Source organism: Gobio gobio, assembly GCF_949357685.1.
Source record: "Gobio gobio genome assembly, chromosome: 2".
Taxonomy (NCBI): domain Eukaryota; kingdom Metazoa; phylum Chordata; class Actinopteri; order Cypriniformes; family Gobionidae; genus Gobio; species Gobio gobio.
Window position 1 is genome coordinate 48,733,516 of NC_137098.1, and position 22,768 is coordinate 48,756,283.

The 22,768-nt window shown below is 35.1% G+C and overlaps 2 protein-coding genes across 6 annotated transcripts in view; one reads left to right on the plus strand and one right to left on the minus strand.

The window, feature by feature from the left end:
* Positions 1-2,762, minus strand: part of tln2a (talin 2a) — a 67,346-nt gene extending 64,584 nt beyond the window's left edge. The window contains exon 1 of one of the 2 annotated variants that reach the window (XM_079845720.1): positions 2,618-2,762. The gene's annotated coding sequence lies outside the window, so the exon portion shown is untranslated. The remainder of the gene's footprint in view (positions 1-2,617) is intronic. The other variant, XM_079845721.1, reaches the window with a different exon arrangement.
* A 7,195-nt stretch (positions 2,763-9,957) lies between these two features.
* The window catches only part of vps13c (vacuolar protein sorting 13 homolog C), a 63,430-nt gene continuing 50,619 nt past the window's right edge, over positions 9,958-22,768 (plus strand). For 3 of the 4 annotated variants that reach the window (XM_079845687.1, XM_079845689.1, XM_079845688.1), the window contains exons 1-9: positions 9,958-10,203; positions 11,995-12,038; positions 12,452-12,494; positions 14,522-14,617; positions 16,381-16,482; positions 18,545-18,654; positions 18,779-18,838; positions 18,964-19,023; positions 19,124-19,204. In XM_079845687.1, coding sequence (XP_079701813.1) covers positions 10,104-10,203; positions 11,995-12,038; positions 12,452-12,494; positions 14,522-14,617; positions 16,381-16,482; positions 18,545-18,654; positions 18,779-18,838; positions 18,964-19,023; positions 19,124-19,204 — 696 coding nt within the window. In that variant the 5' untranslated portion in view covers positions 9,958-10,103. Of the gene's footprint in view, positions 10,204-11,994; positions 12,039-12,451; positions 12,495-14,521; positions 14,618-16,380; positions 16,483-17,949; positions 18,013-18,285; positions 18,355-18,544; positions 18,655-18,778; positions 18,839-18,963; positions 19,024-19,123; positions 19,205-22,768 lie in introns of all 4 variants that reach the window. The other variant, XM_079845686.1, reaches the window with a different exon arrangement.

A 22,768-nucleotide genomic window follows, 5' to 3' on the forward strand; every position in this document is an offset into this window, starting at 1 on the left:
TTTTTATTTCTTAACAAGCACATTCATAACCCGTGCTGGCTGATATATATAGCTGGGTCAAAATCAATATAATGAAGGGTATGATTGGCAGACAGTCCTCATTTCTTATGCAATATTGTTCATAGAAGCAGCAGGCTTATCTGAACCGCATTTGCCTGGCAAAATAAATTTTGTGATCAGTGGCCATTCATAATTTAAAGAATAGAGAACAAATAAATGGACTGTTTGACGTTCCATTATAAAATAGCACGTTTTACTCATTGGTCCCATATGACATATGACTAATTCTCCCTAAAGAAACCATCTGATCTGTGGCATTAAGGGAACCCTTCTTTTATTTACAGTCACATTCAAAATTTACACTTGGCTGATGGCCTTCCAAGTAATTGGTATTTTAACAGAGAATATGTGGGACATTGCTGGAGTGAAGAAAGCGACAAGTGATGAGTCGCTAGCAAAAGTCAATGGGCTTGTTCACCTATACAGTGTACACATGCTGAATACCAGGAACCCTGCCAATGAGGTATGACCCATGGGCACGCTACCAATAAAAGTGACAGCGGTGATAAAACGCAGCTGCAGTTTATCAAAAGGACAGCAGACAGTACTCTGCTTGATGCCTTTTCCTAAACTACTGGATTCATCAGCATCAGCAGTCCATCACCACATACACAGTAAGCAAACCTGTCTGTCTCCTTTACGTCAGACATTAAACACTGTGAGATGGACTTAAGACTTTAAAAGCAAAGTAGGTCTACAGTGCTGATAAAAGGTAAAAGCAAAAATAAAACGCACAGTCCTGCAATACCATGTGTCTCAAAGAGAGATTACAAGCTCTTAGAAGGAGAAAGCGAGGAGGATGAGTTACACTGACTCACAAAAGTGCTTAAAAATTTTAGGAATGTGCTGGATTCATGAGTCCTGCTCCTGATGTAAGATAAACCTTCTTTACCTGACTGTGTCACACAAAAACACTATTAAATTTAGTTCTTGACCCTGAAGCTGAAGATAAGAGCCAATGCAAAAAGAACATTGCATACCTTCATATAGTTACAAAACAGATTATTAACCTATGCAAATCAACTCTCATTTCTCATGCCAATGAAAATGTAAAAGTTACTTTGCATGGCATCTCCTTTTCATAAGGTTTTATCCCCTTCAGTTTTTATATTTGCCAAGAGAATATGGCAAAGAATAAAAGTAGCATAATGTTGGGACACATTGTACCACTATATGGGGAAAGTTGTCGCATAATAAATAAATAGCTTATAACAGGATTTTCAGCTATATTCAACATTAAAAACGTTTAACATACAATATTATTTTGAATAGCCTACATGTTTCGGCCAAAATAATCACTACGTAGTATAAAATTACAAAATATAACAGCTGTATTGATAAAGGTGAAAAACTAATTCTAGAGAAGACACACATTTGTGTAATCAAAACATTGTCAACATTATGTTCAACTTGCCCTGGGTCTCCCCTACTATTTTTTGTTTTCAAAACCAATAAACAAGTTTTCTAAACTGTTGAATAGCCTATGCAATTCGGCAAAATAACAGTGAATTAGATCAAAAGTAGAGTGAGTAATGTAATGAAAGCCAAACATTACATCCTCAAAGAACAATGACAAATCAAATCCACAAGTAGCCTATACATATACAAAAGTCTGAGGGGATGTTTAAATGTGATGACACAGAGGGGTGTGGCGTCAGCATGGGCTGCATGTGTCTGGACGATCACAAAAGCATTTTCTCCCACTGTTACAGATGAATTGATGTAGTTAAGAGTGTTTAAACAAGAGTGTTTAAATGTTTAAACAAGAGTACTTCAATTTAAGGGAAGAGAATGTCTGGAAGTAATAGGCTATTCAATTAGGATTCAATCCTCGAGCCCATCATTGTTATGATATTCCTTGTAATTACTTCTTAGTTCACTTCTGCCCAGATAAAGCATGTAAAATATTATAGGCTACTTTACAAACGACCACTATTTTTTTTTTTTTTTATCTGAAATGAACTGAATAAAAGCAAAGTTTTTCCAAACACATTATGTGCTGAATATGACGGTACTATACAGTTGCAATCAACAAAAGTTAAGTATTGCATATTTAGAAGAAAAAAACTTGCCGAGTTTGAAATTGAAAAAAAAAAAAAAATGATTTTCTTATTATACAATACAGCCGTTTTGATTCATCCACAGTCGCCTTTCCGTCTCGTGAAAAACGAGAGCGAGCGAACATTTGCCTCGATGCAAATATCAATCACCATCCGTCTTCTGCATTATAAAGACAAGCGTTTAAGTAGTTAAACTTACCAATTACAAAACAGATACCCACAATGTTCCCATCGATTCATGAGCGCGTGAATGAATTCTCCTCATTAGCAACTGGTGAAGCATGTGTATCATGTCAGATGAGATAAGGACTCTAAGCACGTCTCTGTCCAGCACACACTGCTTATTTCCACGCACCTCCAAATCCCAATCCATTCAACACTGCATGTGAGATCGGTCTTGCCGTATTAATACATAACACATTGAAACACACAGCGACTGCGGATCTTTCATGAGCACAATTCGCCGAACACTGAAATCTGAGCACACTGGGTCTTACCGGTGAGTTTGTTTACCGCAGTTTCATTGCAAGCTCTCAGCCGCTCGATGCAGAGTAAACTACGGTCTTGTCCTGCCTCTTTGGAGTAAATCCCTTTTCGCCTTACGGAATTTACCGAGCCCAGCCGATTACTAAAGGTGGGACTAGAGGAAATGCGTCATGCAGACCGGAATCAAGGGGAATGTAGTCCTGATAAGTAGCCTATTAGGACTTCTTCTGTGCTTTAGTAGCCTACGTTTTTTGTTTCATGGTAAATGAGTATTACATTATGATATTTTAAATAGCCTATATAATATGAATTTAATATGTGGGTGATTCTTCAACTACAGGCACTTTTGGCCTTGTGAACTTGAGGGGAAAAAAAGTGTTCAAATCAAAATGGTCACAGTCTAACAGTTAAATATAACTAGTCTAGTTTAATGATCCATAAGAGATCGAACTTACATTATAAGACAAATTGGTGTTTTTTGACATATTTTCCGATCCGCACTGAACAAATGTAATTTCCATCACATGTAAATATTTGATTATTATTTAAAATTATTATGATATACATAATTTCTTAACAGTGTTAGACCACATTCGAACATATAGTTTTACCAATTTATACCTATATTGCAATTACCATAGATTTGTGGATAAAGTAAATTAATTGTCATCATGAGGCCCAAACACAAAGCTTACATCCACCACAACCTGAAATATAATATTGCATTGGTTAGATACATTTCAGAAAAATAACTTGTGTTATTACATTAAGTGGAACATTATCCCATAAACTATGCAGAAATTTTGAATGAGTGATTAGAATTTTGTACATTATTTTTGCAAAAGTCATGAGGTGGTGGAAATGACTGGGTGTTGTGGAAATGACAATGAATGGACGTCCATGTAGAAAAACAGAAAAAAATTATTTGAAGCCCATTTAACAAATCATTAGTCAATAGTCTGTTTGGTTCCATAACCAGATGAACAGTTACAGTCTTACTGTAAACAACTTTAACCACAAATAGTCACATGAAAAATGTAATCTTAAAAATAGATGAAAAGGCATTTCAACAAATATATATTTGAATAAATACATCTGTGTTGTACATTTCAATAAATAAAATATTCATATGTAGCCACTCAATCTATGAATTGCACCTTGTAAGCATAAATGTCATTTCCACCTCACCTTTCCAAATCACATTAATAGTTGTCTGACCTTAAAAACCTCAATTATGTTTTGATTATTTTACTGATACTTTATTCAGTCATATTTAAAAAAAATTGATAAATCATTTTTTTACACTTCTTTTTCATTATTGAAGATCAGAAGTCTGGGTGTGGGACAAGCACAAAACAGCAATATATGCATGTATAATGATGTTTAAAAAGGTGAAAAAATCATTATAGACTACCGGTAAAAAGTTCCTAAAGTACTTTCATTGTAAATTTAACTATGAAAGTGTGAATTTTTCAAAATTAAATGTTTTTTTTATAAAATATGATCAAAGGACATGAAAGTGCCCATAGTCTAAGAATTGCCCATATATGTGAATAAATAATATTTTCACAAATTAGCCTACTAACCCTTGACATAATCATTATACAATAAATAACAGTATAATATTCAACACACATGTGTTTTCATGGTTTATGGGAACATTCCATAGACATAATGACTTTTATAGTACGTTACAAATTGTAGGCAATACTAGACCACCTAACCCTACCTCTAGACCTACTAATTTTAACATTTTGAAAAAACACTTAGTCTGATAATAAGCTGCTTTCCTAATGGACAAGGATTTCGGATTTTGCCATCTGTGTGGAGACATTTTGTCCTCATAACGTATACATGGACCACACAGACATAAGACACATTATCCTAGCAACTTTAAAATAGCCATCATTCTGCTCGTCGGTGTATTTCTCTATATAATATTATTTAACCCTAAAGGGTGTCAAAATGGTCTCTTTAAAAAAATAGGTGTCCTATTAATGAGCTAATTCAAACAATTGATGATACACAAATGTTTTAATATATAATATAATATAATGTTCATTTGTACACTTTCCTTGTAAGCATTACAAAAAAAAATATTTTTTTAAATGCAGTTGTACTTTTTCCAGACAAACTAGTCTGGAACCTTCACTCGCTTGTGAAAAAAGATTTTTGCAGACAGAAGCAGAACATTTCACATTTCAAAGCAAATTTTGGGTATGTTTGCACCTCTTCCTTTGTTTGGACCATCAGTTGCCCTTTCCTGTAGCTTTTCTCTGCATATGATCGCGTAGGCTACTGTCTGAGGAGATTCTATATTTGAGAACTTTATGAATAGAGTATTATCAAGCATGAATGTGTTTAATATGAATGCAATCTGAATGTACATCTGCCGCCATGTTAGCATTGTCATGTGAGCTAATGAGTTGCAAAGTTTCCCTGTTCACAACTCCTTGCATGGTATATGGATAGTGAAGTGTCCATTGGATGTGAACATGAGAATCATGGCAGAAGCAGTAGGTCATCCGGATACTTTTCTTTTCCTGTTTTATGAATACTGTGAATTCAGACATACTCATTTCACATTCAGCTTTTCAGCTATAGTAAGGAGATGCTACATGTATTCAGATTGGTATCTGAGGCAAATTCTTGGCTCAGAGCAAAAAGTCCCTTTTTTGAAGTAATCCATAAAGTTTCAAGTAAATCAAAATTATTATTGACAAAAATGTAAATAAAAATAGTGTTGTAAAAAATTTGACCCATTTTATACATTGTTGGGTTAGTGATACAAAAAAAAATTCCCCCCTATTCTATGACCAAAACATATGAAAATGACATTGATGGGGGTCAGCAACTTATTTTTATAAGAATTCATGGAATGTCAAATAAATAAAAAAATTTCACTGATAAAATATTTAATAAATAATAACACGGCGGGTCAATTTGACCCCCTTTATGCATTCTAAAAATGCTGGGTTAAAAATAACCCAAGTTGGGTTGAAAATGGACTAACCCAGCAATTGGGTTGTTTTAAGCAAACATTTAACCCAACCACTGGGTTAAAACAACCCAATTGCTGGGTTAGTCCATTTTCAACCCAACTTGGGTTATTTTTAACCCAGCATTTTTAGAGTGCATTAAAAATGAAATCCAGAAAACCAAATATCAGATAATAAAAAAGATTCATAAGTTTCATAAGGCCCTAAACATGTAATTTTTGTTGTAACATGTAAACTTTTAATAAATTCTTGCTAACAAAAAGTTTCATTTAACTTAATTATACATGCTTTTTGTTTATTAAAATGTATTAAACCATTGAAAATCAAATCCAGAAAACTAAAAACAAATAATATAAGAGATATTATAAATAAAACGTATTTCATAAGGCCCTAAAAATGTAATTTTTGTTAAACTTTTAATAAATTCTTATTAATAAAAAGTTTCATTTAAATTAACTAGACATGCTTTTTAAATAACTATTTAAATGGAGTCCAAAAATGAAAATTTTAATGCAATTTGGGAAAAAAATAAGATTTCATAGAGCCCAAATTCACTGCATTATGGCAGCATAACACACACACTGGCAGCCCTGCTGTTGTTTTGCATGTTTGTTTAAGGGTTTAATAGTAAATGCTTGGTTAAAAATAACCCAAATTAGGTTGACAATGGAGTAACCCAGCAATTGGGTTGTTTTAAGCAAACATTTAACCCAACCGCTGGGTTAAAACAACCCAATTGCTGGGTTAGTCCATTTTCAACCCAACTTGGGTTATTTTTAACCCAGCATTTTTTAGAGTGTAGGGTTAAATTACAAGTTCAATTACAAACTTCCTGCATCACAGAGAAAAAAAGTAATGTCTTTCTCTTTCTCACTGTATTAGTCTCTGTTTTTGATTTGCAGTTGTAAATCATGCCCAGTTTTAGGGGATCTAGCCTCAAGCAGTCCTGGATTGTATGGTCAGGCACCTGGAATGTGTTACAGAGGTGTTGACCCAACAAAGCTCAAACAGGGGTGAGCACACAGCAGCATTCCACACATTCTATAGAGAACACATATCCTACCCTAAAAACAAAAAAATGCAATTCCTCTTTATTACCTTCATGAAATATATGGCTTTCAAAACAATACTGACAACTTTGTAGGAATTTCTGCTGATCTTTATTGCTATGAAATGTACTTTGAATCTCAGACCATCAGACCACTCTAGCTTTTGTCTTTAAATGCCTAAATGCTGCTCTCTATGGATCAAAGTGTTGTATTACAGCACAGTCCTTTATATGATGTTACCATGGGGTCAGGCTGTGGCCTTCATGCTCTTTCTACACCACAAATCTGAAATGATGACTAGGTAGGGATTTAACACATTAAATGATTTAATTTCTTAATAATCAATCATTCACATTTAGGAATATTTAGGTGCAGATGGTTTAGAGAAGAGCTCTATTGCCCCTTATGGAATTTGCAGGAAACCGGTTAACTGACTTCATCTTCCTGCACTTGGAACAACTTTAAGATGACTTTGTTTAATATGAATGTCAAAATAGTCAAAATTGTAAATTTGTAAAATTATGTGAAATGTGATTTTGAGACAACTTTAGGTTATTCTCCGAATACCCAAACAAATGTCTAAACCTTTTGTAGCTAGTCATTCTCTTACTTTATGACATAGATATTATTACAATTAAAATCTGTTTCTCTAAAAATGTAGAAAAAGTTTTTATTTTTCCAAACTTGACTGAAAAAGCTGTTACATCCACTCACCCGTAGATGGCGCTGTTGCTATCATCTTTTTCTTGAATGAATTTCTTGAACACCGGCTGTTATTTCCACAACATTGAATTTACACTCTAAAAAAAAGGCTCGTAATCATAGGGGAACCTTTTTTAGTGCTATATAGCACCAATTTTGGTGCTTCAGTGGTTCTTCAGCGGTTCTTCAGAGGTGCTATATAGCACCTTAGTCAAAGAACCGGTGAAGAACCTCTGAAGAACCGCTGAAGAACCTCTGAAGAACCGCTGAAGAACCACTGAAGCACCAAAATTGGTGCTATATAGCACTAAAAAAGGTTCCCCTATGAGTACGAGCCAAGAACCATTTTTGGTGCAATATAGAACCTTTTTTTTTAGAGTGTAGATGGAGGAGAATTCATTTAACTTAAGGGGTGGATTTGTTATTTGTCATCCAAAGCTCCACCCAGATTCTTTTCTTTGTAACATACACGTCTATGCATACACGTGGGGCCTATATACCATGAAGCTGGTTTAGCTGGCTAGCCATATGTTTAAGCTTAGTTTGTGCCAATCCTGGGTTTTAGGTACCATTAAAGTGGTTTGGATTTTAGCTGTGTTCATCTCCAGTCACGCTCCATGGCTAACCTGGGGCCTATACCATGAAGCCAGTTTAGCTGGCTAGCCATATGTTTAAGCTTAGTTTGTGCCAATCCTGGGTTTTAGGTACCATTAAAGTGGTTTGGATTTTAGCTGTGTTCATCTCCAGTCACGCTCCATGGCTAACCTGGGGCCTATACCATGAAGCCGGTTAAGCTGGCTAGCCAGATATGTTTAAACTTAGTTTGTGCCAATCCTGGGTTTTAGGTACCATTAAAGTGGTTTGGCTTTTAGCCGTATTCATCTCCATAGTAACTTACACTCCACGGCTTACCAGCTCCAGAACAAGTTATGTTCTGGATAAGAGATCTCAAACTGAAATTAGACCAATCAGCTGTGAGCAAAGTGACACGCCTCTGATGCAATAAAGTCACTCCTCCTGTTTCTACTCCAAATTAAAGGTCACTACATAGCAAATGGACTAAGGACTAAAGCATCTGGCTTTTAATAGGCGCTTTGTTAAAATTAATATTACTAGCCTTAGCCTATATAAAGGTCATACAAATAAGCTTTAAAATCAATAAATAAAGCTATAAAAATTACTACATGTGAACTTAAATGTTCAGTTCTCTCTATATATCAACCAAACTATCTTCCTAACTTTTACTTGCATTGACCATAGTAAGATTTTTTTTTAGGTTGTCCTCTTTTATAGACAGCTCTTTTCTTCTTGCTGTGTAAATTAGTTTAAATTCTTAATATTTTTCATTAATGTAATATTCTGCAGAAGAGAGAAGTGAATCTCAGTTTCACTGATCCACATCGTGTGATTGGCTGTTCACTACTGATATCACCGCTAAACTCCTAGACTCAGGATCAAAGCCTGAGTTGACAGAGAAAGCTGATGATCAGCATCATGGGACCAACAAAGCCTGAATAGATTTTGTCAACTCGAAACTAATCCTGTAACCCTGAGTTTGTTAAACTACCATCATGGTGCAGGCCCGTGGCTTGTGGGAAAACAAAACAAAACACACAAACAAAACATTGGAGCAAAAGAGAACAGGCACAGCGACATTACATAAACATGAGAAAGTTGTTCATTATCAGGTACAACCCTTCTATACCTCACATTTGACTTTATTACCTGATTATTAAATACTTATATGAAACGTGAGAAGCCAGCATTCTGCATTTACCATGATTAGCCTAATGTTTTATCTTACAATAGGAATAGTTATTCATGCATTTATTAATTGGATGATTAATTATTAAGGTTTGTTCCTAAATTATATTTTATCATTGAACATCTGCACATGTAATATGAATACTGTACCAGCCTGGAAGTCTTGTCTACAGACAACAGCAGCTTACAGTGTGTCTTTCAGTATCTGATTACAGGTTTGAGATCCTACAACATGTTTGGATTTAAAACATTCAGCACAGAGACAAAAAGCCTCTATGTGCTCAAACATCATAAGATCAACTTGCAACCAGATTCCTTGAGGACCACGTGGACCAATCTGTCTGAATAGCCTGGAATCTTGTCCCTAAAGGAAAACCACAGCCAGGGGACAAAGGGGAGAGTTTGATGGATGCATGTGAGGTGGGAAAATGTCAGGCACATGGTCAGGAAAGTATCACAGTCACCCCTCCATCTTTATTTTAGCTAACAAATTAACAGGCAAAAAAAAAAAAAAAAAGCATTTGCTATGAATTCAGTATGTGTCAGCAAATGAAAATTGTTAATGCTTAATACATATTTTCACATTTCAGAGTATATCTATATTAGGTAGCCTAGTAAAATGTAAAATATGATTATCCTACAGAGATAAATTAAAGTAAACAGTAATTTGATATATTGCACATACAGTAAATAAGCTCATCTTCTTTATTCATCTCTCATTTGGTATAGCTACAAATGAACATCAGCCACCTCAGTACACTTTCACTTTGCAAACAATGTTCTTGAATCAACTAGCCAGCCTGTTTATAATAAAGTAATCCCGCGACCCCAGATGCAGACAGTGAGAGTGGATCGCCGATTGAGTCGATCTTGGTGTAAACGCCTGTCACATAGGGAGGGAAGTAACGTTAACCGTGTCAAATGCGTATCGTGGCATTTTAGCGTGTTGTCTGCGACAGTGTCACTGTCGTTCTCGACTCACCATGGTGTTTGAGTCTTTAGTTAGTGATCTCTTGAACAGGTTTATTGGAGATTATGTGGAAAACCTGGACAAGTCGCAGCTAAAGATTGGCATATGGGGAGGTAAGCGTATATCCGTCAAACAGCCCGTCGACAACTAACGTTTGTCGTATCTTCTGGATTGTTGTCTGTTGTAAAACGTACCATGCTGAGATGCAGTGCAAGCTAGCTGGATGTTCATTTACTGCATTGCCCATTAATGTCTCTCGTGTTTGATTGTTTTCTGTCCTGTGAGATTGGCAGTCTGTCAATTTGCTGGCACGGAGTCGATGAAAACAGCCATTATTTATACGGTTTACTTTAATTATTTATAGAGTTTCCGCCTTATTATTTATTTCAGTCATAAACATTATTCAAGCCTGTTAATTCTCACATTATGCATACATGCATGTGTGTGTTTGTACACACACACACACACACACACACACACACACACACACACACACACACACACACACACACACACACACACACACACACACACACACACACACACACACACACACACACACACACACACACACTGTCTTATAGATAAGATAGCAAATGCTTGAAGTGGACCATGCCTTTATAGATAATATTACTAAGTTTAAACATAATTTTCCTGAAAACTTATGTTGTTTTCATTTTGAAGGCACTGCTTTACCCTTGCTCTTTATGTCATTCTGAGAATTCAGAGTGTGTTGTAGGATCAGATTCACAATATTTTGGAAAATTTAAGTTCCAAATATTTATTTGAAAAAACCCCAAAACAAAACAGAGAGCTCTAGATTACTACAGATAATGCCAATGGCTCTATGAACCATATCACTCCTATCAACACTATACATGACTCCACTTTAGAGTTATAGCATGCAAATGTTTGTACGCTATGTAAAAAATTTACTAAAATAATACAAATTAATTAGAAGCATTGTTGGTGGGGTGAGGTCCATCCATTATTCCCATTATCACTAATGGTAACATGACCCTCTCAATTCCCATGAAATTCCCATCTGTGCTTAATCTTTCTTTTTGTGTTTTGTTAATGTACTGTAGGTTTTGTGCAAATGTGTGTTCGTTCAGTTCAGTTAATCTTTTAGTACATGTTTCGTAAGGAATCATATATCAAATTACTGTCATTCCGCTGTGTTATTATAGTCACGTTACTGGATGTGTCATGGCCGGAACAACTCCAACTAGATTCTTTCAGTTAAATTCCAAGGATATTTTGAAGCCACATTCGTTAGAATCATAAGGAACATTTGTTGACATGAAAAAAAGTTCACCTTATCAGTATGCTCTTAATGCATGTTATAGATTGTATTGTGAATGAATCATTTATGTTTATTTTTTTATTTAAACTAATTTAAATCGTCAGCTGTTGTCAAAATGAAAGAAGGAGAGGAGGGAACTGCTTTAGTTTATCAAACAGTCAGCTTTCATAGGTGTGAGAGACTTCATGAGGGTTTAGACAAGCCTTGGACAGATCAGCATGGGTGCCCTGTTATTTCGTCAGCATGCCGTTTTGATAATGTGACATCTTTATCCCAGCATCAGATAAGCTGCTCTGGTTGACATTTAATTATTTTCTGCGATGCCAATTCAATTATCGTCAATGTCAAAAGTGGCTAATCAAATCTGGATTCATTTGTTTATGTGTTTCATGGCAGTATTTCTTATCTTTGACACTGGCAGAATGATGAGTTACTGGTATTATGCTGTATTGTTTCATAAAAGGCAAATTGCAGTGATAAAAATTATAACATTGAACACATAATACATGTACAGTTTGGAGTATACATACATTATGTCATTGAATACCTAATATATATAAAATGTACAATACAGTCATTTTTGTCGGTTTTTTTTTAGGAAATGTGGTTTTGGAAAATCTGAGGGTGAAAGAAAATGCTTTGGTAAGTTTGGATTGGACAATGTTAACCACATTAACCAAGTTTAATTACATGTTAGATATTATTTTAATGTAGATTTATATGTTATTTATTGACTATGTCTTGTTTCAACTTAGAATATAATAAAATGCATATTTATGCATTGTATAATAAATAAATAAATATGTATACATGCATGAAAACAACCATATTTATCCTGATAAGAGAGAGTGTGTTTGTGTATGTAACACTGTGGTCAACTCTCAAGCGCCCGTGGCTTCTGAGTGTTAACACAATGAGATTTGCGGATGTTTTCACAACTAAATGCTAATAACTAGAGTTTTTATATGTTTATGTGCACAAAATGGTGTTTTTAATATTGTTTGCTTGAAATCTGTATTTCAAACCCATTCGCGCATTTTATCTTTGTTATTTAGAGCGAGTTTGACGTCCCTTTTAAAGTGAAGGCTGGTCAGATTGGTGAGTATCCAACTTTCTCTTTATCAGGCAAATTGTGCTGCAGGGAATTGTAGCATGTGTTGTGTTATGAAAAAGTGGGAAATGTTTTTTTAATATTCTGCCTTGTGTGTTGATAATCTGTAACCAAGGAGATTCAGTGTTATGAATTGCACTTCCCATATTGTGCTGCTCAAGACTGATTAAACTTCGCAATCAATAACAGTCAGCACAGATATCTTGCCAATAAGAAGGAGCTTGTTAAAACGGTCATCAGTTTATGTTATCACATGATCCAGTCAGATGACTTTAAACATCTGCTGGACAGTGTGCCTAGATGTCAGGTTGTAAAAAGTAATTGGTTAACAAGGACGACATGCTAGTCTTAGCATTTCTGTGAAATTCTCAGCATTTTTACTACATTTACAAAAAAAACTTAAATAAAAAGTTCTACTTTGATTCCGCTTATATATGCTTGATCCAAAGGTATCTACCAATAAAGAATCATCTTTAATCCAAAAAATTCAATTTTTGAATTTTTCTAAAAATAAATAATGTCGTTCCACAATGTTTAACTGCTCTCTTTCCTGAACAAAATTTTTAACTGACTCAGATTCTGCCTAATAATGTTACATACATGTTTGAATTGTTTAATTTCTGTCATAAGGCCTGTTTACACCTGGTCAGGTCATGTGTTTTTACTGATTTGTTAAAATTGCTCCATTTATATATGGCCACATAAATGTGTCTCTGCAAAACTAATATAAATCCGATCTTCAACACCTGTGCTATATGCAAAAGCAACAGATATCAGCTAATTCCAATATAAAAGACTGCAATAGGAGAGAGAGCGGCATCAGCACTGGTACTTTTAATGAAGATGATTGTGTATTGATTCTGCGAAGCCTTACTTTCACTTTCATTTGCATCAGTTTGCATGTTGGCTTGCTGAAAAGATACTCAGCTTATCAACTGCGGTGATGCATCTTGCAGTAGCCCTTGTTATATCTGGCTAAAATGTCATATAGCCCAGGGCTTTTCAAACTTTTAGATGCCACGGACCCCCAAATATGAACATCCTCATGTGAGGAACCCCCGTCCTGAAATTTAAAAGACAATTTTCTTTTATAAACACCCAATTATTACACAAAAAAATGACTAACATTAGTTTCTATTAATTTGCTTTATTATATATCTTTTCTACTCACTATAAGAATTTACTGTTAATTGCATCATTTATTTGTATATTTAAGTCCAATTTTTATTAATTTATATCAATAGTTAATTTAATAGATTAATAAAAAAATGCATTTATTTTATTATATGTTAATTTAACATATAATCACTTATTTATTTATTTTGATCTTATTTATGTACTTCATTTTATATATATGGGTTTTCTCTTAATTATGTAGGTTTATTTAAGCTTATTTATGTATTAATTGTATTAATATTAGTAATTATTATTATTATATTCATAGTTTTACTTTAGGCTTTTCCACCTATATTTAGTTTAATCTCATCAATTTATTTATTTATTTACTTTTTACATTTTTATCATATGTTAATTTACCATTCAATCATTTATTTATTTATTTTAATCTTATTTATTTATTTACATTTGTTATGTTTTTTTCTCTAGACTTTTCCACAGACCCCCTGTCAGTCACTCCTTTGCTGGCCCAGTTTGAAAACCCCTGATAAAGCCTATAACGCTCTTACGCCATAATTTTTTTGACATATTTGGTTTCAACAACCGGTTGCATTTACACTTTTTGGAGTTTGCACAGAATGAATCTCAAACCACCTCCTGAAGTATTTGAGTGATCAAATTTAAATTCGTCTTGAAAGCGTTCAAGAAGGAATTTACACAGTCTTTTCACAATCGGAAAGAATAGCTAGGTGACCAGGTGTAAACAGGCCCTTACTTTTAACTGAGACACATGGAATAACATAATGCTAATGATTTCAGAGGATCTGTATTCATGCGCTATTCAAGGTTTTTTTATCTTCCATATAGTCACAGTGAATTGAAAATGCCTGCTCTTTAGGTAAACTGACTCTGAAGATCCCTTGGAAAAACCTTTACAATGAAGCAGTGGTGGCCACATTAGATGGATTATACCTTCTGGTGGTTCCTGGTGCAAGTAAGTGCTTAGTTTTTTTGTTTTACTTAAAATGTTCTCAATGCAACACATCTCTTAATGTGGAAGTTTAAATGGTTTATATATCTAGCCTGAAGCATCATGCTATTTATTTCATGGCACTTAACGGCAGTTATTTGTCTGAAAAATGCTTTTATTTCTTGTTATAACATCTCTTAAGAATAATTGCATGATTTATTTGTAACCTAGAGGTTTCCTGTCTTTTAACAAAGGGTGTATACAGTTGCTGAATACGGAACCGCATACTAGTATAATGCTCTTACTACTTTTACAATATCTTTCTATGACAGAAGTAGTAGGAGTTAGTATGCCAGTATGTGTTCCGAATTCACCAAGCGTCTTGCATTATACTATGTTTCACTGCACAAAGAAACTTTAATTATCAGTGAAGATTATTATGAAGACTTTTATTAATTAGTTATTAAAAAAATACAGATCCCCCAAAATTCCTGATAATAGTTTGGGGTGTTATGCATTGACAATGAACAATCCCTTAAAAAAAAGTAAATAACTCTTGCACCATTTGATTATCCAAGACTATGTGAAATATGTTATTTTTATGCCTAGTATAGCAGCAATTACAAATAAACTGAATAACTGAATTTCTTTGTTTTAGTATATATCTTCTATTTCTATTGGGCTGTTTCGACTGACATTGTCTTTTACATGTTACAGCTGAGTCTAAGTTATTTTCCTCACCTTACAATGGTAAGCCAGGTGTAGAAGGTGGGTAGCAGGGTGGTGGCTTGGGACCCGGACCGATAGGCTGCTCTTGTGTGTATCTGACTCTTTGATTATTTTGGCAAACATCGTATTTTCCCTGTGGTTATGATGTATAATCATACAGATACAGGTGTTTGTTTTAGAGAACCTTTGATAGCATGTATTGATCTCTCAATCAAGTGTTCAAATATTTTACTTTTTTTTTTTTTTTTAAATATATTTCTTTTGTGCTCTGATTTATCTTATAAACCAATCAATTGTGTGTAATGCATGTAGTAAAACACAGTAATCAAATGATTTTTTAAGCATGAAAGGTTGTCTTTGCCTGTCTCTGGGATTGAAGACAGTCAACTTCTAAATGCCAATCAAAATTTGTTGGTTTTTTTAAGGTATACACAAGCTTTTCTCTTTAGAAGCATCCACATATTTCAGCCACATACTCTATATAACACTGATGAAAGATCTGCTGTGAAGTTTGATTGCTTCAGAATGAGATATTACAATGAATATCTCTCTAATGGACTGAATTGCCTCAGGAACGCAAACCCTTTTGGTCTCTATAGAACAAAAATAAGCAATTTTATCTGCAATTTTTAGAGCTACTTTGGAATTGTCTCCGTCATTACTCTAGTGAAGGCAGGCATTAGGGTTTTTGTTTCTCATGAATTGGTCTAAAACCAGTCCTTCCTGATAGAGCTTTATGAGTGGTTGCCAAAGCAGCAATGGAAATCTTAAGTCTGCTTGAGCGAGCAGCATTAGACTTCAGCTACTTATAAGCCACAGTGCAAAGAGAGAGAATGGTCATTTTAAATTACTTTTCTATTATTACATGGTTGACCGCTCACAGTGTGTGAATCTATATTTTGTTTTTTCCACGTGTACATTTATGTGTATCGAAAGACAGTGTTAGGTGGCAGGCAGTTGTAAAAAATGGTTAGCAATAAATGAAAGACTTCTCAGGTGTGAATGATATTAATGGTGTGATGTTTGTTTGCCTTTGTTTGTGTGCTGTGTGTTTGAAGCGATTAAGTATGATGCAGTTAAAGAGGAGCGATACCTTCAGGAGGCCAAACAGAAGGAGCTTCAGCGCATTGAGGATACCCTTCAGCTGGTTGCTCGCAGAGGTGAGAAACCACTTGTCTCTTTGAATACACCGGATGTAATCATTTATTGGAACCTGTGCATAGTCAATATTTGCATTAAAATGAGCTAGTTCTCTCCTTATGGTCTCGATTTATATGCAGTTGTTGGACGTATAATTTTATTAACAGATATTCATCAATTCATCCCACCCATCCATCTATACCATAATCAGTCTTTTTCAACCTCATTCCTCATTCATTCATCAATTTATTTAAGGTTGCTCAATAAATCTGCATCATGACAGTTTATCGTTAATTGCTTCTGGCTGTTTTATGGTTTAGATCATCATCTAGCACTAACTTATAGGGATATCAGTAGTTTATGGCAAACCTTTAAGATTGCTTTCTCTTTAAGAGCACATTTGGAGGGATTTGCAATGTAACATTATCAAAGCTGTATGTGTCTGTGCATAAAAATGGGTTGTTAATTTATTGAGAAAAACACATCAACACTTATTCTGAAATATGCCCTAAACTCTCTTATCATTTTTCTGGGACTGTCTAACCAGCATCCCAGAGGTCCATATTATTAGGAGCACTTATTTTCCCTAATTCAAACTGTATATTGCTTTTTATAGCAGATTTCGAAATAAATATTTATCTATCTTTCATATTAAACATTATAATGTTATGATGTCTAAATAAAAGTATTTATACTACTGTTCAAAAGTTTGGGGTCAGTAAGACTTTTTTTTTGGTAAAGAAATGAATACACTGCATGAAAGTCTTTTCTTCCCTATTGTGATGTAATTTTGAGTGAAACAACTTCTCCAATGGTAAAAAACGTGTAGGACAGGACTTGATTTTGTCCATCTGGAATTTATTGAATGGTTGAATCGTTGTGGTTTGCTATTGCTGTGATGTCATGTGAGTAACAGGTTGTCCTGCCCTCGTCATCAGAAAAGTTATGATGCTGCGAGATTATTTTGATTAAATAATATGAGGGCACTTGTTTTAAAAAAATAATGATGTGCACAGATAAATAATTTATAATGAATATATCCAATATTCCATGGGAAAAAAAACAAGAATTGTCAATTTTGACTGTTTTGAAATGTCTGCTTGCTATCACAGTAATAAATTCCATTTTAAAATATATTAAAATAGAAAACAATTATTTTACTTTGTAATAATATTTTTGATCAAATAAATGCAGCCTTGGTGAGATAAGAAACTTTTGAAGTTAGGTTTTGGTAGTGTATTTTAGTTTTTTTATATATATTTTATATATTTATAATATTTTCCATGTATCTGTCAGTGGCTACAGTAGGACAGAATATGAATAGTATTTCAATATCAGTGCATCAATTACTTCACACCAAACATTCATCCACCCATCCCTACATTCGTTCATGTACCAATCCACCTGTCCATCGGTCCATCTGTACATTCAGATCTCTCCCTAACAGCTGTGTGTATTTGCTTTTTGCTGCATCTGATGGACCGCAGGCTCTCAGGATGGAGAGTTTGTGTTTAATCTGGAGAGTTATGTGTATAAGAATCCACCACGGGGTATGTACAGACCCATTCCTATAGCAGGCCAAACATACACCCGTCTTCTGTTCAAAAAGACATTCTTTTTTCTTTTTCTTTTTCTTTAAAAAGAAAAAGTGTTTACTGAGGGTGTACATGTGTAGACATCTTTTTTTCCTCCTCACTGCTTGGTGTGCTTTTGTGCATTTTTATGCTAGTGTGTGTTCATTGCAAGGGTGAGTGTTTATTGCTGGACTATGATTCTTTTCTACCTCACCAACTTTTCTCTCTCCCCCAATGCTGCACTCTAAGACAAAGGACATAAGCTTAAAAAGCATAAAAAACCCTTTAGGAGATCTAAAAAGTATGAACATAAAGCAGGTGGGTGGCCAGAAGCGACTGTGATCGACTCATCGTGACAAATATGAGCGCATTTTTTTTCAAAAGCTTTATTCTGTTTGTTGAATTAAATATGTTTACATAAGTGTTGGATTAAGGCATTAGAATAGCAAATAGGATGGAGTTAAGATAAACCCTTCATTCATGTTTACTGAATCATTTTTAATTTCAGAGAAGACTCAGGAGGAAAAGAAGGACACGTTTACTGAGAAACTGGCTACACAAGTCATCAAAAACCTCCAGGTCAAAATCACCAGCATTCACATCAGATATGAGGATGATGTAAGTGTTGAATCTACATACATGTCTTCAGTAATGTGTATTTTTGAATGTACGCATTGCAAATGAATGAAGATGTAGGTTTTAATTGTGTAATTAAATGGTATAATTTGTTGAACTTCTTCAGGTGTCAGACCCTCAAAAACCTCTTTCAATGGGCATGACTCTTTCAGAACTCAGTCTACAGGTGCTCTCTCAAACTACTTTCGTATATGTCGCAAAGTGAATCAGGCACAGTTACAATTCATTTTGAAATGAGCAGTTCTTATTTGCACACTCTGGTCTTTAAGTATCAGTTTTTCTCTCTTATAGACAGCAGATGAGAACTGGAAAACTTGTATTCTGAATGAAGCAGCCAAGATCATCTACAAAGTAAGCCACCAGTATTAGTACACATGTCTTATATTCTATAATAATAAGATTTCACATAACAACTGTGGTTGTGTGTGTCTGTGTGCATTCTCTACATAAGCTGGGCCGCCTGGAGTGTTTTTGTGCCTATTGGAACGTGAACAGCCCAATCTTCTACAGAGGTTCCTGGGAAGAGATAGTGGTAATGTGCCTTTCATATTTTCTCTAACTGCCAAACTTTCTGGTGGTGTTTATATAGGATTTTCATAGTATAACACACAAAGTATTGATCTAGGATTGAAGACTGCTATGTTGTCGTCAGGCATTGTAAGTGGTGCATCATATTAAACCATTTAAAACTGTTTAATCTGGTCAATTAGATTAAATGCAAATAAAAAAATCTGTCATCAATTACCCTCACATTTTTCCAAATTCATAAGACTTTCGTTCATCTACAAAACACAGATGAAGATATTTTTACTGAAACTCGAAAGATTTCTGTCCCTCCATTGAATGGTCATGCCACCAAAAAATGTACACTTCATAAAGACATTGTAAAAGTAATCTATATACATTTATTCATTTTCCAGACGCTTTTATCTAAAGCGACATACAAATGAGGAATACAGGAAGCGATTCTTCATGAAGAGGCGAATAAACACAGACGGTGCTCAAAATACGAACTTTCAGACATTGCTTAGAGTTGCATAAACTAGAATAGGGAGGGATTAAAGGAATTGTTTTTAATATATTTATTTTATATGAATATAGTGGTTTAATTAGTCTTATGATTATGAAAGTCATATGATACAGTATGAAATATGATAAACGGAAGCTCAACTGTACTTGTTTGATAGGGATGTTGAAATGAATTGTTTCTACAAGGTTTCCGCGGGGTCTTAAAAAGTAAAAAAAAGTCTAGAATTTCAAAATCTAAATTTTAGGCCTTAAAAAGTCTTAAATTAGCTGAAGTATTCTGTTTTAGGTCTTAGATAATTTTAAACAGGTCTTAACTTTCCTACGTCCATGTAACGCTACTTCTAATGCTCATTGAAATCCTGCAGTACTTTTTTTTGTAGTTCTTTCTTTCGCTTGTCCAAATATAATTTGCTGTATTATGACTACAAATGAGACCAACATGCAGCTTATATTGCAGCCAACCAGCTTTCGTGTTATTGGAGTCTCTTTCAGATTGTACCACAGACACATAAAACCGATTTTATTCTTCAGCTAATAGTCCTAACGAAAAATCAACATGCATTTTTTGAGATCCTGCATTATTCCTAAACCAAAATAAACAAGATTTATGTATTTAGTTTGTTCTATTGTAATGTGTGACCATTGTGCATCTAACATAATGCATAATATGGTAAATGTGGTATCTTAATTATGAAAAAAATGCAAATGCAAATTTCTGGAAATTACCACCACAAATTCAGTAATTTTAATCTAAAAAAAAATCTGTTGCGAAATCCTGGTGGGATTAAGCTATGAGGAAGTGCAAGTTTATCGATTTGTTCAATTTGAATAAATGAATTTACTTTGCAAGTAATTTTGTGACTGCATTTCCTTTTATAGATCTTAAATTTAATTCATAATGGTCTTAAAAGGTCTCAAAAAGTCTTAAATTTTACTTGGTGAAACCTGCAGAAACCCTGTTCTACGATGCATCATGATGCGGACATAGATGATTCTGCATCGATGCAGTAATAGACCATAATCGATTATAGCCTACTGAAGTTTCTCTGATGTCATTCTTCGCAAACGTGCTTCTTGGACTAGTGTAAAATGCCGGAGGGAGGAGAAACACAAAAGCGAGTAATACAAATTTCACTCACTATTTTAACATTTACAGTGTGTGTGTGTAGTTTATCATGAACGTGTTGTCTATACTGAAGAACTTTGATATGTTGACATTAACTCAGCAGCTCAATGCTCTAATGGTTAGTTTTTGAGTCAGTCTGAAGACTCTCTAGCTGGAGGCATCGTTTGACTCGTCTCTTATCAAGGCTTGTGACGTCTAAGTAATGTTTTTTTATCTTTTAATCTCTCTCTCTTACACGCACTTTAATCTCTCTCTTTATATCTCTTAATCTTTCTCACTCTCTCAGAGAGGCAAAAGCAGTATTTGAACTTCCTCTCAGTGTTTTTTTGCAATCAGCTCAAAACAGACTGCCTCAAACAGATAACAACATAACTAACTCTAGTCTGCACATGCTAACTGTTCAGGCCTGAATTTACTGTCCAACTGCTATTAAAACCCCTACTATATTAAATTAACATCTACACTTTGGTAATGTTAGTTCTGTTCATCTGCAGTACTGTGTCCCTGATCTATCTTTTATATCTCAAGAGCCTGTTTGGGTTTTCAGCTCTGATTGCTTCATATAACCTCTAAATAAATTAATTTACTTATATTTTGGTGCATTTCTGGTTGGTGATATATATAGAATGTATATGTCTTAAAATGGGCATGAAACTAGCTTCAAGACCTTGTAGAGTTTATTTAGTTAACTAAGCAAAATGGTGTATAGCAATCATGACTGTGGTTTCTAATGGTGTGTTTGAGGGTGTGGTTGTATAATCTGTGTGGGGGATGCTATGCTTACTGATAAAGAGAATATGCTCACTTTGTAAGTACACACTAAAATAATGTGATGCTCACTTTGTAAGTACACACTAAAATAATGTGCTGCACAAAAATGAGATTGTAGCTGTCAACCTTATTGTGCGAGATCAGGCATAACATAATGCCAAAACAGCCCTGACCCGTCGAGGCATGGACTCCACTAGACCCCTGAAGGTGTGCTGTGGTATCTGGCACCAAGATGTTAGTAGCAGATCCTTCAAGTCCTGTAAGTTTCGAGGTGGGGCCTCCATGGATCGGGTCTTGTTTGTTCAGCACATCCCACAGATGCTCAATTGGAATGTGATGTGGGGAATTTGGAGGCCAAGTCAACACCTCAAACTTGTTGTGCTCCTCAAACCATCCTGAACCATTTTTGCTTTGTGGCAGGGCGCATTATCCTGCTGAAAGAGGCCACAGCCACCAGGGAATACATGGTCTGCAACAATGCTTAGGTAGGTGGTACGTGTCAAAGTAACATCCACATGGATGGCAGGACCCAAGGTTTCCCAGCAGAACATTGCCCAAAGCATCACACTGCCTCCACCAGCTTGCCTTCTTCCCATAGTGCATCCTGGTGCCATGTGTTCCCCAGGTAAGCAATGCACATGCACCCGGCCATCCACGTGATGTAAAAGAAAACGTGATTCATCAGACCAGGCCACCTTCTTCCATTGCTCCGTGGTCCAGTTCTGATGCTCACATGCCCACTGTTGGCACTTTTGGCAGTGGACAGAGGTCAGCATGGTCACCCTGACTGGTCTGCAGTTATGCAGCCCCATACGCAACAAACTGTGATGCACTGTGTATTCTGACTCCTTTCTATCAGAACCAGCATTAACTTCTTGAGTAATCTGAGCTACAGTCACTCGCCTGTTTGATCGGACCACACAAACCAGCCTTCGCTACCCATGTCCATCAGTGAGCCTTGGCTGCCCATGACCCTGTCGCCGGTTCATCACTATTCTGCCCTTGGACCACTTTTGATAGATACTGTCCACTGCAGACCGGGAACACTCCACAAGTGTTTTTCCTGCTTCTAACACATCAACTTTGAGGACAAAATGTTCACTTGCTGCCTAATATATCCCACCCACTAACAGTTGCAGTAATAAAGAGATAATCAATGTTATTCACTTC